We start from the raw sequence: 15,637 nt of genomic DNA on the forward strand, positions 1-15,637 counted from the left end.
ACCTGCTCGTGGGCCTCGGCATGTGCAAGTGATCAGGGCGAATCAGGATTCAGGTATGAAGCCTCTAAGTCAATAGCTCATGAGCTAGTGTTAGTGAGGGGGCAATTTGCGGCTTGTTCTCCAGGTTTTGTTCCCCACAGAATGTCTCATCGACGCCACTTCATGATCCGAGGTTCACTGATTCTGGTCGACATTTTTCTTTGATTACTTGCCTGCCTTAAGTGGATTGGGTTCTCACTGTTGGATTTAACGGCGTAAAGTCACGAAGTTCTAGTAGGTACCTCGTAGACGTGAAATGTGTGATGGCATCACTCGGACTATTGAGAAGGTGCTGGCCGAGTCACGCTCGAAAAGCTTCCAGGCAGCAAATAATGGCTTGAATCTTCTGGTGATGGAACGAAAACGACTGTTGGCATATACGAAGCCTCCAATTTTTATAGAGATACTGTCAAGAAATCTAGCTGACTACATTCTCATTGCAAGTTCATTCAAGAACTGACAACTCGCTTGCCGTCGCCTTTCTTACCTAAGGTGTAATACTGTGGCAGTAACCATTATGATTTTCGGTATTTCTCTCATCAAGTTGTGATTTCATCTGTTCGAATGCCAATGTCTACACTTTGAGAAACGTGTAAATACATTCACCCTGATTGGACTGTTGCTCATTTGAATTTAATATATTACATCCCTAATCAAACACATGCAGCTCAGGCCAACTTCACTCCCAGACATGCTCCCCATCTTAAACTTCCTATAACCCTGGTAGAATGGTTTTTGTACCAGCAAAAGAAGACCGGGGGCTTAGCATTTAGTTATTAAGGTTAGTCGGGTTGGCGAAAGCTCGGCACCCGGCCACACCTATAGTGGAACTTCTTGGCAGTCCCTTGGTGCTTTCTATCTATCACGCGGTGCGCGTTGCATGGCGAGATCAGTGCCACGGTGGCCGTGGATTGCCGCATGCAGTGCCAATGCTGCGACTTACGTCACAGTGGATAACTCATGGTGGCTTAGCACTGCTCCCCATTCGCCCCAGCATTTCGAGACGCTGCGAGGCTGCCTTGTAAATCACGAGGTTTCCACCAGTTCAGCGCAACTGAGCTACCTTTCTTGACTGCTGATATTGAACAACAAATAAATTCACGAGAAACTTGGATGCAGTGCTCGTCTTCGACAGTAATAAGACTACAATGACTACCTCGTCAAACCCGGACCCACCGTCGTATGAAGCGGTCACAGGCCATGAACCGCGACATTCTCTGCCTACCGGAGAGCTCACTACTCTCATACTTGATGGATGCCTCATATATCCCGCTATACCACCATCTCGTGCGCTTTACGAGCTGACAAACCCACCAAGTGATGCAAAGACCAAGGTATATGGGGTTGAAAAGCTGACATACAAATTGTCTGCGACTGATGGGGAGGGCAGTATTAGACATCATCGAGATCATTTGTATGATTTTAAAACAAACTACTTTGGTATGACATCTAATCATATGGTGGTTGAAGGAAAGGCATCGCGGAGGCGAGCATTCCAAAAGGTATTCATTTCGCCATGTTTAGGCCGCACTACGTGGAAAGTCCGCGGACATTTCAAAATAGAACAGAAGCTGCTGGGTCATTTGACGCATGACAAGGAACTATTGTGGAAAGACGAGACTGGAAATCTACTGGCAGTGGAGATGAAGAGTTCTCGAAAGGAAGATGGCACGCTCGACGATCTTCCAAGGCTTAACTTCAAAACACAGATGGATGAGAAAACAATGGATCTTCTTGTTACTTGTTGGGCAGCGCAAGTATGGAAAGAGGCACAGAAAGACCTCGCAGAACCCATGACTTGGGAAAGGTGTAAGTCCCCAAGTCTTCAAAAACACGCTGGATTGGCTTCTAAGAGTATCAGTCAAACGAATTGCGACCATGAGGACTGGGAGGTCATCAACAACGCCTATGGCGGGATCTTTCGCGGCTGGCATTTGATTTGACTTAAGGTAAAACACCCTTATGTTACATAATGATACGTTAGAAGATGAGATACCCAAGTCTTGTTTTCCGGTCTATGACTATCAGTCGTATCTTAATCAACGAATAAATATGTTTCACTACTACGATCACCTGCTCTCTGGCAAAGTCTCGACATGATCAACGAATATCAAAGTTGTACCACGAAGCAAGGTACTGGTAGACCATTGGTTCCGCTAGGACTAATTATGGTATATCTATCTGACTAATTGTCAACAAGCTGACAAAAGTATCTCTAACCTCGCATCATTGATCTTACATACAAACAAGATACAGAAAAACAGGTCATACAAACGAAACTGTACTGTGACAAAGATTACAAAAGCTTTCTCCGCTTTGTGGAAAAAAGTGCAACAGCATCTAGGATAAGCCCAGCAACCCACAACCAGAAGCTGATGATTCCCAAGGAGACAATTGGGATAACAGCCAATGTAAAGTTACTAAGAAAACCTCTCCTTCTGGAAATGGTCGGCCACAGCTCCACACCGAGTACGTTAACAGCTCCCTCCCAGGCCCAAGGGCCTCGGAGACGGAACTTAGCGTTGAACTGCGCGCCTGCAGCCCAGACGATGGGCAGTTTGTACCAGATGCCAGTCCCGCGACCTGGAGGTCCAGCAGCAAATCCAGCTTTTACCACTTCAGTGAAAGATGGTGCGCAGTCCATGTCTAATGCCAATTGATAGGCATAAGTCTCGTGGTCAACTCCATAAGTAATACGTGCATTTGGTGGGCTCCGGAGTCTATAATGAGGCTCATCTTCAGGGACGAGGGGGTGAGCAATCGCTGATGGCTGAACAAGATGCATGATGAATAATTGAGCTTGCAGCTCTGCCAAAGATGGAATCGCTCCGAAGGCTGGTCGTACAAAACCGATAAAGCCGACGGTATCGTCGCCTCGTTTCCATATGTCTCTTACGTCAGCGTCAGAGGCATGTGGATATGGATGTTTGGTCTCTTGATCAAAGAATGGAAATGTCTGGGTGTATCCTGTAGCAAGAACGAGAACATCTGGCTTTATTGTCTCAGATTTCATACGCTCATACTCGATACGACCATTGTCCCGGAAATGAACCACACCGGAAGCGTCTATGTGGCTTGGCCAAGGAGCTAGATCGATAACTCGACCGGCAGGTATTTTGGGGAGCGGTATCTGCATCAAGCTACGCCGAATACGTTCGACTATACTTGGTTTCGCGGGCCGATATGGCTCGACAATGTACGGAAGCGCTTTTGTAGAAGCTTTGTTGAAGAAGACTGCCACCAACGTGAGCTTGAGATCCCTTTGTACAATTAGGCGAGTATCTCACCTTTTGAAGCGTGGAATCTTTCCTTGGAAATGCCGCCGACCCATTGATCTTGTCCGTGGGATGTGCCTGAAATCAACCACAATGCGGTCTTGATGACGATATCATAGTAGCTCCAGAGAAACAAGCGGTCTCGGATCAATGGGTGAAGATACATGGAGTCAAACAGGGTTGCTTGGCTAACATCGACTGGGACGTTTAAGTAGTCTGGGTCTGCCTGCCGTCCAAGAATGGGAAGAATGACTGGTGTTGGGATTCTCTAAGGTAAACGTTCAGCACTGAACGATTAGACCGATAGGCTTGCGATGATATCATACCTTTGGGGCGCCAAGGAAACCATCGCGGTGGCATAAGACGACTCGTTTTACTTTGGGCTCTGTAACGGCCAGATGGGCAATGTCTACGCCTGTCTCGCCGGTGCCCAATATCATTACTGTGGTATCTTGGCCAAATTGCTCTCGACTTTTGAACTCAGCAGAGTGGAGAACCTTTCGGATGTGCTCGACACCCATCAGATCCGGAATGTTCGGCGACACGTGTAGCCCAGAGCAAACAGCAATGGCATCACATTCCCAGGTCGACTCTTTGCTGTCTTTCCTATAGTGTACAATATGACCCCCACCATCACGGCGTAGGATCGAAGTGACCGGAGATAGGAACTCAATGTCAGGCCACAGTTCAAAGCGGTCGCAGTACTGCCGCAAATACTCAAGATACCTCGTGGCACTCAGGAAGTCGGGGTCATCTTTCCGAGGCCGGAAGTCCGAAAAGGTGGTGAGTTGCTTCGAAGATACAAGTTCAGCCTCTTCGTATGTCCGGTACGCGAAGGTCCCACCAATGTCAGCTTCCGCCTCGAAGATTTTGGCCTCGATTGGTTTGATTGGAAAGAACTCGTGGGCAGTCTTCAAGTACTTCAACGTAACTAAGCCCGAAGGACCAGCGCCGATAACAGCGACCCGCATTGTGAGACGCGGCTCTTGCTGTCGCCCGCTGTCGCTCGCTGTAGCTATGTAATCTGATGTCACGGAGATCGGTCAGAAACCAAGGATAGCCTGTTGTGAAGAGGGAAGGGCATGCGCGTCTGAATCTAATCACGCAACAACAGATGAAGGTGGAGAGCGCTAATCTCATTGGGGAGCTGCCCAAAGCTGTTAGTGCATGTAATCCACCTGTAGTATGGATCCTAGCGCGATTGGTCCCCAAACGCCTGTCACGCTGCATTACTTAAGTATGCTACCACCAGCAACATCCCGGCGGGGAGAGCTTTTCGCAGACTGAAGCACAAGATATTGCCAACACCTGCTGCTCGAGTTCTATTGACATTGGCTGAGGGGTAAGTTCTGTTTGTATGACTATTTCCACTCCGGCTACACTACCTATGTAGCCTGTGAAGCCCTGTGGTCGTCATGCCGAAAGCCCCGGGGATCGAGTCTCGATGCCGTCCGGTTTGTAACGAAGGTCTATCTGGCCAAGACATCTCAAGACGGTCCAACAAAATGACGAGTGGATGTCAATAGAGAATATCAAGAACTCCCATCCCTCTCTTGCTGCAAGAAGTCCCGCCGACCGTACTTGATCCTACTAACCACGCCACCCGTTCATCACATTGCACTCGTAGGGCTCATATTGATGCTGCAATCAGAGACGTGCGGTCATGACTCCTCTCGCCCGAGAAGGACTTGCTTGGGATGATAGCGGACTCAACTCCAGCCCAATATGGACACGAGAGCCCAATCCTCAGGACATCGCGCATGTATCCCGCCGAACGCTTCATGTAAAATGCGAAGTCTCGTTTTTTGCCGAAGGCGCATTCAACAAGCTCTATCTGGTCCAAACCGCTCAGCGAGACTTGCTCATGAGAGTCTCGCTGCCCGTTCACCCGCACGCTAAGACGAGAGGCGAGGTCACAACTTTGCGATTCCTTCGTCGCAGGACAGAAGTTCCAGTACCGGATGTAGTAGCTTTCGACGATTCAAACGACAACGAAATTGGATTTGAATGGATTCTGATGGAGCGGATGCCTGGTGTCTCAGCCTACAAGCGATGGAGGACCATGACGACATTTCAGAAAGTAGCGCTCGTTCAGTCCATAGCCGAACTACAAGCTCAGATTTTCCGTCACGAATTCTCTAGAATCGGGACGCTAATGGCCGGAAGCGATGAGAGTAGCCATGCAGAAACACCTAGCGAAATGGTGTCGAACATGTTCTTCTGGAGCGACCACTTCGACTACAACATTGCTCGTGGACCGTATCGTTCTGCTCATGACTGGCTGGCCGCTTACTTGGAGTTCGCTGTCAAGGACCAAGTCGCAGAACATGAAAATGCCCAAGACGAAGACGACGAGAAAGACGCCAAATTTGCTTTGGGGCTCTCTGAAAGACTGATCAATCTGCTACCAAGAATCTTCCCCCCAATACAGTACCCCCCGGAACGAACAGTCATTTGGCACGACGACCTCTCTCTCAGCAATATCCTTGTGGACGAAGATGGAAACATCACTGCATTGATCGACTGGGAGTGTGTATCAGCTATGCCACGATGGGTAGCTACGAAGTTGCCCCGCTTCCTCGAAGGCCCAAATAGGGAGCGAGAACCCAAGCGAGAGGAGTACGCCGATGAAAGTGTAGGACAATCGGAGGCGTCAGGAGCAGACGAAGGCGACCAGCTGGATAACGAGGGCAAGAATGAGCTCTATTGGATACACCTGCTTGAGTATGAGACCACTCAGCTGAGGAAAGTGTATCGAAAACGCATGCGCGAATTGCAGCCAGAATGGGAGGCCATTAGAAATGAAAATGTTTTGAAGGATGACTTTTTCGCAGCAGTTACTCGCACAGCGAATGGTTATCATCTGAAAGGGATCAGTCGATGGGTCAATATTATAGATACAGGCGAATTTCCCAGACTGATGAATATTCTAGGGGGATTATCACGGGTATAGTCTGTTGAGGACAAGTAAGCAGTCAATACATAGACACAGTGATTAATCAAACGTCACTCATACTACATGCAGGCAATAGAAATGTGTGGGTTTTCCCCTAACTCCGACATGTCTGCATTAGGCTTGGACGAAGCCCCCGGGATTAGACTAACATGCCCCCATCTCCGGCCAGCATTAGATTCCACAGAACGAAGACCCAAATACTTGAAAGCCTGGCAGCATACGTTTGCGAATTGCAGAACGTCAATGAATTGAATAGGTCTGCATTCTCGAGTACAATTCAAAAAGACTCGTTAACTATCATCTTGGTTCCTCCCATCGGCAATACATCAGTTTCTACACGCCTTGCTTCATTGCCAAAGCGTTTGACCATGCACCTAATACTTACCGGCGCTACTAGATTGATCGGGTCTAGTGCTCTAGATGCCATGATAGGGATGAAAGAAGTTACTAAGTTTTCCATTCTCAGGCGAAGACCTATGGAGATGGCAGAAAATATCAACAACTCTCGCATCAATGTGATCAGACATAAGGACTTTGCGCATTACGATTCTGACGTCCTCGCCCAACTGAAAGGAGCAACAGGCTGTGTCTAGGCGCTAGGCATTAGTCAGACCAAAGTCGGCAAAGAGTATGTCCTAGTTTCATGAACCACACGAGCATTTACTAATTCTGCTACAGGGATTACGTCAAAATAACCAAAGATTAGCCTACAAAAGCCGCCAAAGCATTTCAGACATTACCTCCCGATAATAAAACGTTCAATTTCGTGTACGTATCTGGCATAGGCACGACAACAGAACCAGATCGCTTTACCACGTTCTAGGCCAGGATAAAGGGCGAAGCAGAGCTGGCTTCGGCAGAAATGCAGACGGCGAATCCGCTACTGCATACAAGCTCAGTCCATCTGGGATTTGGCAGCGAAGCCAATCATGCTGCTATTCAGCCGTACATACCATCTCGACCGTATTATGAAAAGATTTTGCGTACATCGGAGCCGGCAATTCGAGTTCTGTGGCCGAGTATATTTACCCCGACCGAGCACTTTGGGAAGTTCTCGACGAGCCTAGCCATGGGCAAATACCAAGATCAACTAAAGCCTTCTAAAGGTATCCAGATGGTTATCAGCATGCCGATACTCGAAAACTCGGCATTTAGACGTCTGGTTGGACTCGGTTGAGATTAGAACACTGGGAAAATCAGTCGAAAACTGCATGCTCATTTCAAGAGGATATTATCGATTCTTGCCACGGGGAAAGGAGTTTGCTGGGAGACCATTGGACAGATAGTCAAGTCCCTATAATAATTGATACCCACGACACCAGTTAGTCTGTAATACTCCCCGAATCTTGCCCTCGTGAGTGGCAGAACCCCCGCCGCCTTAACAGGCGCCAAACCGGCACTAAGCAGGACCGACACAGGGTAGCACCAGGTGCCCGACGAACATAGTATAGTCCAGTTAGTAGTACTCTGTAACTATGAGTGGCCGGTTAGAAAGAGGTGTAAACTCTTCGCGAGGGCTTACAGGGATTCATTTCGAGCGACTCAAATTCAGGAGTCAACACAGGGGTTCTCTTTTCCACCACCACATATCATCCCAACGAGATCTATTTAATATCTAGAATCTGCTCTTTTTTTGCTTCCTTAAACTACGGTTGATAGTCTCGAAGGAAACTGAAACCGAGAGCTTAGGCTTTGAAAGCAGAAAGAGGTCGCAATCCAAATATGCCGCCATATTACGTCAAGGCCCACCCGATTCTTCATCAATCACTGGCTGTCCGTCTCCATACCATAGCCTACCCTTTCTGACTTCTATGCCCCGCCCTGCGCCGACAATCCATCTTAATCCAGGAGAGAACTTCCCTCGATCTCCATTCGGCCAATATTCATCTTTCAACCAGTGGTTTATCGACTGAATCTTCTGCACCCAGGCACCTAGGCTTTCCTTGTCCTGCAAGTCTGAGGTTTTGGCGAATCGTGCAAAGGTGATATGGCACGACGTGTTGTAATACTTCGACGAGACTTCCACGCCGTTGTCTGCACAGATGTTGGCGAGATCTCGTCGCAAGTGCAGGTAAGTGTACCGATCACTCTCGACATGCAGGAACGTCAGCGCCACTGCAGTATCGTCCAGGCTCAGCATTGGTCTATCGAGACCGGCGTGGTGCTCGGTGGCGAAGGCAGTTAGTTTCGCGGCGTGTGGTTTCACCTGTTCTACGTGTCTGGCCAACTCCTCTGGAGGTTTCGAGTGTGCTAACTCAATAACAGTCATGTGAAACCATTCAGCTGGCGAGAGCCATATATCTAATCAAGTCAGAGACAGTGGAAATGGAAGCCAGCTATACAGGACCCAGGGACATACTTGGAGCAAGATCTCGCAGTTCCTGCTGAATACGTGCAATCAGATCTATCACTTCTTTCGATGGCCAGGCAAAGAGGCAAAGATTGTTGCGCGGATCAAGATAATCAGGATCATTCAGGCGGGCTGTCAGTATCTCATCAATTGGTACACCGGGATACTCTGGTTGGAGGAGTATGCCCTCATATCTGTCGTTCCTGTTTTGCCGGTGGTCTGCACAAATTTTGGCTATTTCGACAGGATCATCATGAGCCTCCTTGATGAAATTATCGATGGCCTTGCTAAGGTCCATTGTGAAGTGCTGGATCCTTCTGGGGCGTGGAGCGACCGAGCCAGCTTGCACTATGGCAACCAGGTTTAGCTACCAAACGAGGTGACCACTATCAGATGTGAAAATGGAATGTAGTCGAGATTATGTACCCCGCACGTGCTAGTGACACCACTGTATTATTCGCACAACGCGGCAGCTTCTCCCTGTTGCCTCAAAGAATGGATTCTGGCGTCACCTCTGTTGATATTATTTTACACTCTTCGTTCCCCGTTATACTATCGCTTCAGTCGAGTAGTAAACTAACGGACCTCATTATCATGACTAAAATAGGGGAAGCAAAGTCTTTGTGCACGATATGGCGGACTGAGGAAATACTTAATCGACATTGTGTTTTGCCTCACGTGTTACACACCATGGTTCCGGTTTAACGTCAGCGTTTGTTACCGCTGCGCCCTGGTTACCATGACGTATTGCAAGGCATGTTTCGTGGCTAAAGCATTAGGCCCAACCACTTGTCACCCGTACACTTTTACAGCACGTTGATACGACTATTCTGTACTTGCAGTCAAGATGTTAGACAACTATTTCAAATTGAGCCGCTCCAATTTCAAAGTCTTCCACTGCATGACTTCGCCATCCATCAAGCCGTGCACATACGTTTCGCCATGGAATGCAAAAAGACCCTCGCCGATTAGTCTCACAATGAATGGCACTTCTCCACCGCAGAAGACGTACACGTCGTCGCCTTTCTGGCACGATTCCTCAGCAAAACCAAGATAACCATGCTCGGTTATATAAAAGACCTTTCCGTCTACAATGTTTTCCAACAGTGATGAGACTTTTGCCCAAGCAGCCTCGGATATCTTTTTTTTGGCACCGTCATCCTGCGACTCGGTGACATCAATGTGCGCAAAATCTTTTGTCCCATACTCGTCGTTGATCCTGCCAGACAAAGGCGTGCGGTTTGCCGTCAAAGTTCGGAACAGGGCTATCCAGTTCTCTTCTCCAGTGGTGCCATATTGATCCAAGAGATTGAAGCGTTTCGCTAAGCTGCGCAACTTGTCTAAACTTGGCATCCTAGTATCTTGACATGGGTAGTTCCTTAACAGTTTTCTCGAAGTGGATTATGTCTTGGTGCAATCACTCATCTCGTTCACAATAGTATAGCCATATTCTCTTGACCAGGTTTGAAGATTTTCCTCTAAGATAGACTATTACGAGAGCGGCATTTGGGATAGAACTTGGTCACCTCCCCCCCGCCTGTTTGAGAGTACGAATGAGGGCTGTGAGGAAATTTTGCATGGAGTAATGCTACCTTCAAGAGTGTATTCAAGTAGCTCTCCTATCTGTACATGGCTTAGGAATTATTTCTGGGCCAACACTTGAGAGAGTTGGCACGATAGGGCGCATGAAGCCTGTCTCCCTATCAAAATACACACGATCAATCGTGGTTTCGCGGTGAGTGCCGTCGCCACCGGGAATCGCAAAACGATGATATGCGATATACCAATCATCTGTGCCGGGGACATTGACTATTGAGTCATGGCCGGTGGCCAGACTTCCCTGTGAAGGATCTTTCTGAAGTACTACACCACGGTACGTCCACGGCCCTTCCACAATGGCTGATGTTGCGTACCCCACACGATAGTTTTCTGAGCCTGTGTCATCAATTGAGTATGTGATATGATATAGCCCTTTACGATAGTTGACGAAAATTCCTTCACGGAAGTCTGTTAAACCAGTGATTGTACTTATCGTGCTTTGATTGATCGAGACCATGTCATTGTTAAATTCTGCGAAAAGGGGATTACCGTTACCCCAGAAGAGATAGTATCTGCCGGTCACAGGGTCTTGAAATGCCGCTGGGTCTATGGCTTGGTTTGTGGTGATCGCCTCATTATTAAGTATCACTAAGTGAGTGAAATTAGCAGCCTAGAACAAAGAATAAGTGAAAACCTCGATAAACGCGTGTCGGGAGTAAATATTATCTTTAAGACTGCATCTTTGCTCATGATAATTGTTATAGTGGAAGGAATTATTGCTCACTTGCAGTTGGTTGGGCGGTGAATGGTCCTTCCGGCGAATTTGCAACAGCGGCTCCTATTGTTTTACGATTGTAGGTCGGGTTATTCCCGCTAAAGTAAAAATAATAATTACCGTCGCGGCTGGCGATCGTAGGAGCCCATCTACGGACAGAGGTTAGCGTCTGTATTGCTTTCAGAAGAGTACACATCTGCCTCCTCTAAGAAGCCCCTGTGAGATGCACATTCCAAGATTGACCAATTGCGCTTCATAGTCATGTCACATCATTGGAATCTGTGCGAGTCTGTTTAGAAGGGGGGACTCACGCGTTGCCTGTTGCCCAAGGAACCGATCCGCTTGTCCCATTCAATACCAAGAAAGGCCCAGAGCTCCTGGTCCAAGATTCCAGATCCGGTGACTTCCAGACATAGAAGGCATTTCCACCCCAACCTGAAAAGCCGTCTGTTGTGGCATATATATAATATGTCTGGTTGAAGATTGCGATATTCGGATCTGCATACAGTCCCGGAAGAACAGGACTGCGCATCTCTTCTGCTTTGAACTCCCAAGTCGCCACTACATCGCCATTGTAAATCAAAAGGTAGGTCACACCGTTTCGCAGGTCGACCACAGTTCCTGGCTCTGGCGAGGCTACCACGCCATCTGCCGTGGAGAAGACTGGAGCGAGATAAGTCAGGTCGACTCCGGGAAACACGGGGAAGACCACCGATGACAAGTTGGCATCGACGATCGGATTTACTTTGAGGACCGATGGATCAACAAGTGTGACATTTGCGATTGAAGTGACATTGGTTGGTGTCCTTGCAATAATAGGATGATATTGTTGAAGCGTAACTGCTTCGCCTCGACCAATGAAGGGAATGGCAGAAATCGCTACCAGAAACAAGTAGAAGAATGTAATCATTACGACTGACGTAGTATTTTCAAACTGAGGTTTCGAAAAGTTTCTCTGTGAACTACAGAAGAAGTTGTTCAAATCTAAACTTGAGCTACAATCTGAGCGGAACAATGTGATTCTTTTGTTCCTTGCAGATAGTCGGTCATGTTCACCACACGAATCTCAAACATATTTTCGAGAGAAGTCTTGTGAAATTAGCAGTCTAGTGAAATGATTTCGCTGTAGATCAGCTGCCCATGGAGGCCCGAAAAGGGCCACAATGTCGGCCGAAGTGTCCGAGATGCTTGACGAGGACACAGTCACGGTCCGCGGCGGGCCGAGCGGGCCTCGTTGAATACAAGGCGGTTTCCTTCCTCTCATGCGAGTTCAATGCCTCATTGTCGTCTCTTCAAATGAATTTCCTTCGAGATTGTCGCTACTTAGCAAATAATGGCAAGACTTAAGAAGATATTGCGGGAAACAGTAACTGCATTTTACACCACAATTGACCTGCAGTCACTGCCTCAAACCTAGATGTATATCAGACAAAAATGCTGGCAGTCTCAGAGATTACGCCACTAAGTGCCAGAAATCCATGGTGTGACGAAGTCCCTTCAAAACGACCATGTTTTCAACGGCGGCTTGTCACCGCCAGTGATGCATCGACTCTGCGACTGTAAGAATTCTCGCATCTATGTAGGCATTCTATACCTATTCTCTAAGAAAATCAAAGCCCATTAAAAACTGCCCCGGCTCGGACCGAGATCGTAGCATTCCAAGTTGCAGTATATCCTGGGCAATGGCTCTTAACCCCGCAGTTGCGGGGTGGATGCTTGCTAAAAGACCCTAACATGTCAATGCGACAGGCCTGTTCCTGGCAAACTTCCACAAATCAGGACAGTACGAGAGATCTGCGACTTGGTTCACTAGCCGCCCCAATAGTCAACTCCAATTCGTTTTCACCTCATCATGGGACGCTTCTAGCTCAAGTAAGTAGAAACGTCGTTACAACGCGCAAATGAATCTATACTACCTTATGTAAGGATAATCAATAATCCGCAGTTCCTTAGGCTGCGTACTATTTCACCTGAGTTCTGAACACGACATGGGTCAAAAATAGCTCCTCTATTACTAAACGACAGTATTTCTCTCCTTTCTCAGAATGTATTTGAACTCTTCAGAATGGATTTAGGAGTACTTGTGAGACATTTGATGGGACTCAACCTAGTATTCAGCAGGCCATGAATTCCTATGGTGAGGTTTCTAGGAACAATAGGGCGGTTATGTCATGGCTTGGACCGATGCACAGCTGAAATGGGGCTTCTAGTGGTTCCGGCAGCTTATTTATAGGACGGACATCAGCGATATAGTCTCGTCATTATCTCATTGACCAGAACCTGATAATCGTTATGAAGGAATTGGAACTTTCGTGCATTGAGATGACAACCCTCTTATTGCATACGCGTCGTCGGCGATGCAGCGGTCGGAGGTGGGGACGTCGCTCTTTCACCGACGACGGAGCAGGCTCAGCCAACCACGATACGCGGGTTAGTAACGATTGCCATAGACCCAAAGCTGATAGATATCTCTAAGATTAAATGATAAGATGCAAGTGTATGGCTACAACTAGGGTACGTGTATGATAAGCTATTGGCGATCAGGAAAGCGGCCAAGTCCGTAAGTTGCTTCTTGCTCGTTGATGGTGGGATCATTATGCGGAGTTTTTGTTTTTCGATCATGTCTAGCATGCGGCATGCAATGCAAGTGATCTTTGCAGATTACTTCATCCTAAATCTAGCTGCGTTAGGCATTGTTATTGTTGTAGCTTGCTTAGGCGTTGCAGTTCGGCTAGCAGCAAGACAGAAGGATAAACCACTTCTCCCGAGCATTCAACTTAGGCTCAATTATATGTAGAGACCGGCTCAGAATAGTGTCTAAGGCGGATCCAGTGTCATTCCAACGTACTAATTATTGACACCTAGAGGAACCAGATGAGTGTATTATAGATCGCTGCTCAATAGCTCCACCATTCCATGTCAATTTCTACTTGTCATCCATTCTCTTGCGCCGATCAAAACATCGAGATAACTCTTCAAATTTAAGACACCTCAGCAGCGAAGTGTCTCTACAGACTAGTAAGAATCTTCCGAAATCTACACAAAGCAAATTCCGGTTGTTCATTAGAACAAACCGAGGAACATTGACGTATTGACTCGTTTGAGTCTAGGCAATGTTCTTCTCCGGATCTTTGTCAAGTCTCTCATTGGTACCATGCGCAATCTCGTCCACCTCGCCAGGGGCAGGCTCTGACCACTTGTCAAAAGGTCCACCAGCAGATGGAAATGCAACGTTTAGACCCCAGTAGGTCACACCAGCAACAATGATACCCACAGGCAGCGAGAAGGTATATAACTGCTTGGCACCGATTGGGATGCTTTGCACCCCAACAGCTTTTAGAAACCCAGGAAAGACAGGCACAATACCAATAACATAAGCGGCATACGCACGCCAGTTCCAACCTTTGGTATAGTAATAAGGCGCGCCACGCTCAAGTGAGAATATTGCCACAAGGTCAAGCTTGCCACGCCGGACGAAGTAGTAGTCGCTGATGACAACGCCGATGATGCTAGCAAGGAATACCTGGTAACTAATTCAATCCGTCAGCCAGACTCATCCTTTGAGTTTGGAAATAAACTAGGACTATATTGCTCACCTTCCAAGGTAGCTTGTGAAAGAGAATGATGTTTTTGTAAGATTCCATGGTGTGATAGCGAATGCAAGAATCAAACAGATTATTGCACCTCGGCGGTAGTTTATAAACCTGGGCAGCATTGCGGAGGTATCATTTCCAGCAGCGATAATGTTGGCGAAGATCATGGTCGTGCACTGAGCGAAAGAGAATCCCAATGCAATGAAAAACACACCCGCTCTAGTTTTGGAATCATATGACTCGGTCAGGAATCCGTCGAGGATAGCGGTAGGATCCCAAAGCACCTTTGCACAAATTTGATTAGATTTTGCCTGGAGCATGTCTCACGCAGGTGCGCCATGCGGAGGTCTCTATTACTAGGTGTCTTACCTTCCCAAACAGAGGCTTTGAAGCACTCGTGACAAAGATTCCGAAGAATGCCACGACACCAAATGCGAGAGGCATTCCAATCAGCTGGGTCCATAGTGCATCATTTGGACGGCGAGCGTATCGGGCAATATCCGCGTTGTTCGTCGCGAATGTTGCCATCTATGGATGTTGAAGTTAGCGGTGTATTTGTAAGGACTTTAAACACATAAATGCAGGGTTCTTGATGGGCAATTCTTAATTAATGATCGAAATTGAAACGGGACATCGCTGAGATGAATCCGAAAAGAAAATAAGGGTATTAAAGATAATCTTACATTACCGGCTTGAACGAAGAGATTATTGAGAAACACCTGCGTAGAGATCAAAGTTCAGCTTCTTGGTTCTAGGGTAAGAGAAAGAATCAGTCGAGCATGTACCCAAGCATGAGACGAACCAGCCGGAATACTGGCGCCTTGATATATGATAGGTCCGATCCCATGCGCTTTTGATAGACTCCTATTTGTTGTTAGCCTGTTGTTTCCGGGTCTTCGACATTACTCGGAGGAGTTCTCACCAGGCAAAGAAAGTGATCAAACAAATAATCATTATTCCACTTTTAGCTAGAATGAGAGCTGACAATTTCTGAGGACGTATAAAACAGAATGAAAGACAGATGAGCCATCCAAGCGAATAGCCAATAAGCCTTCCACCGGTCATTGTGACATCCGAAGGAAATGGGTTGGGGACTCGAGCAATACTAGG

At 47.3% G+C, this 15,637-nt stretch overlaps 2 protein-coding genes across 2 annotated transcripts; both read right to left on the reverse strand.

The window, feature by feature from the left end:
• Positions 1 to 3,309: 3,309 nt before the first annotated feature.
• UCRPA7_8024 (putative dimethylaniline monooxygenase protein) lies at positions 3,310 to 4,285 on the reverse strand (the record flags this gene model as incomplete). The annotated part of the gene is made up of 2 exons (XM_007920546.1): positions 3,310 to 3,582; positions 3,641 to 4,285. 2 exons carry the CDS (start codon positions 4,283 to 4,285, stop codon positions 3,310 to 3,312), a joined length of 918 nt encoding a protein of 305 aa, XP_007918737.1.
• A 9,755-nt stretch (positions 4,286 to 14,040) lies between these two features.
• UCRPA7_8025 (putative uracil permease protein) lies at positions 14,041 to 15,374 on the reverse strand (the record flags this gene model as incomplete). The annotated part of the gene is made up of 4 exons (XM_007920540.1): positions 14,041 to 14,464; positions 14,531 to 14,811; positions 14,897 to 15,055; positions 15,330 to 15,374. The coding sequence occupies 4 exons, from the start codon at positions 15,372 to 15,374 to the stop codon at positions 14,041 to 14,043; spliced, it is 909 nt and encodes a 302-aa protein (XP_007918731.1).
• Between the last annotated feature and the right edge of the window lie 263 nt (positions 15,375 to 15,637).

The sequence above is a fragment of the Phaeoacremonium minimum genome, assembly GCF_000392275.1.
Source record: "Phaeoacremonium minimum UCRPA7 unplaced genomic scaffold PA7_03_scaffold_566, whole genome shotgun sequence".
Taxonomy (NCBI): domain Eukaryota; kingdom Fungi; phylum Ascomycota; class Sordariomycetes; order Togniniales; family Togniniaceae; genus Phaeoacremonium; species Phaeoacremonium minimum.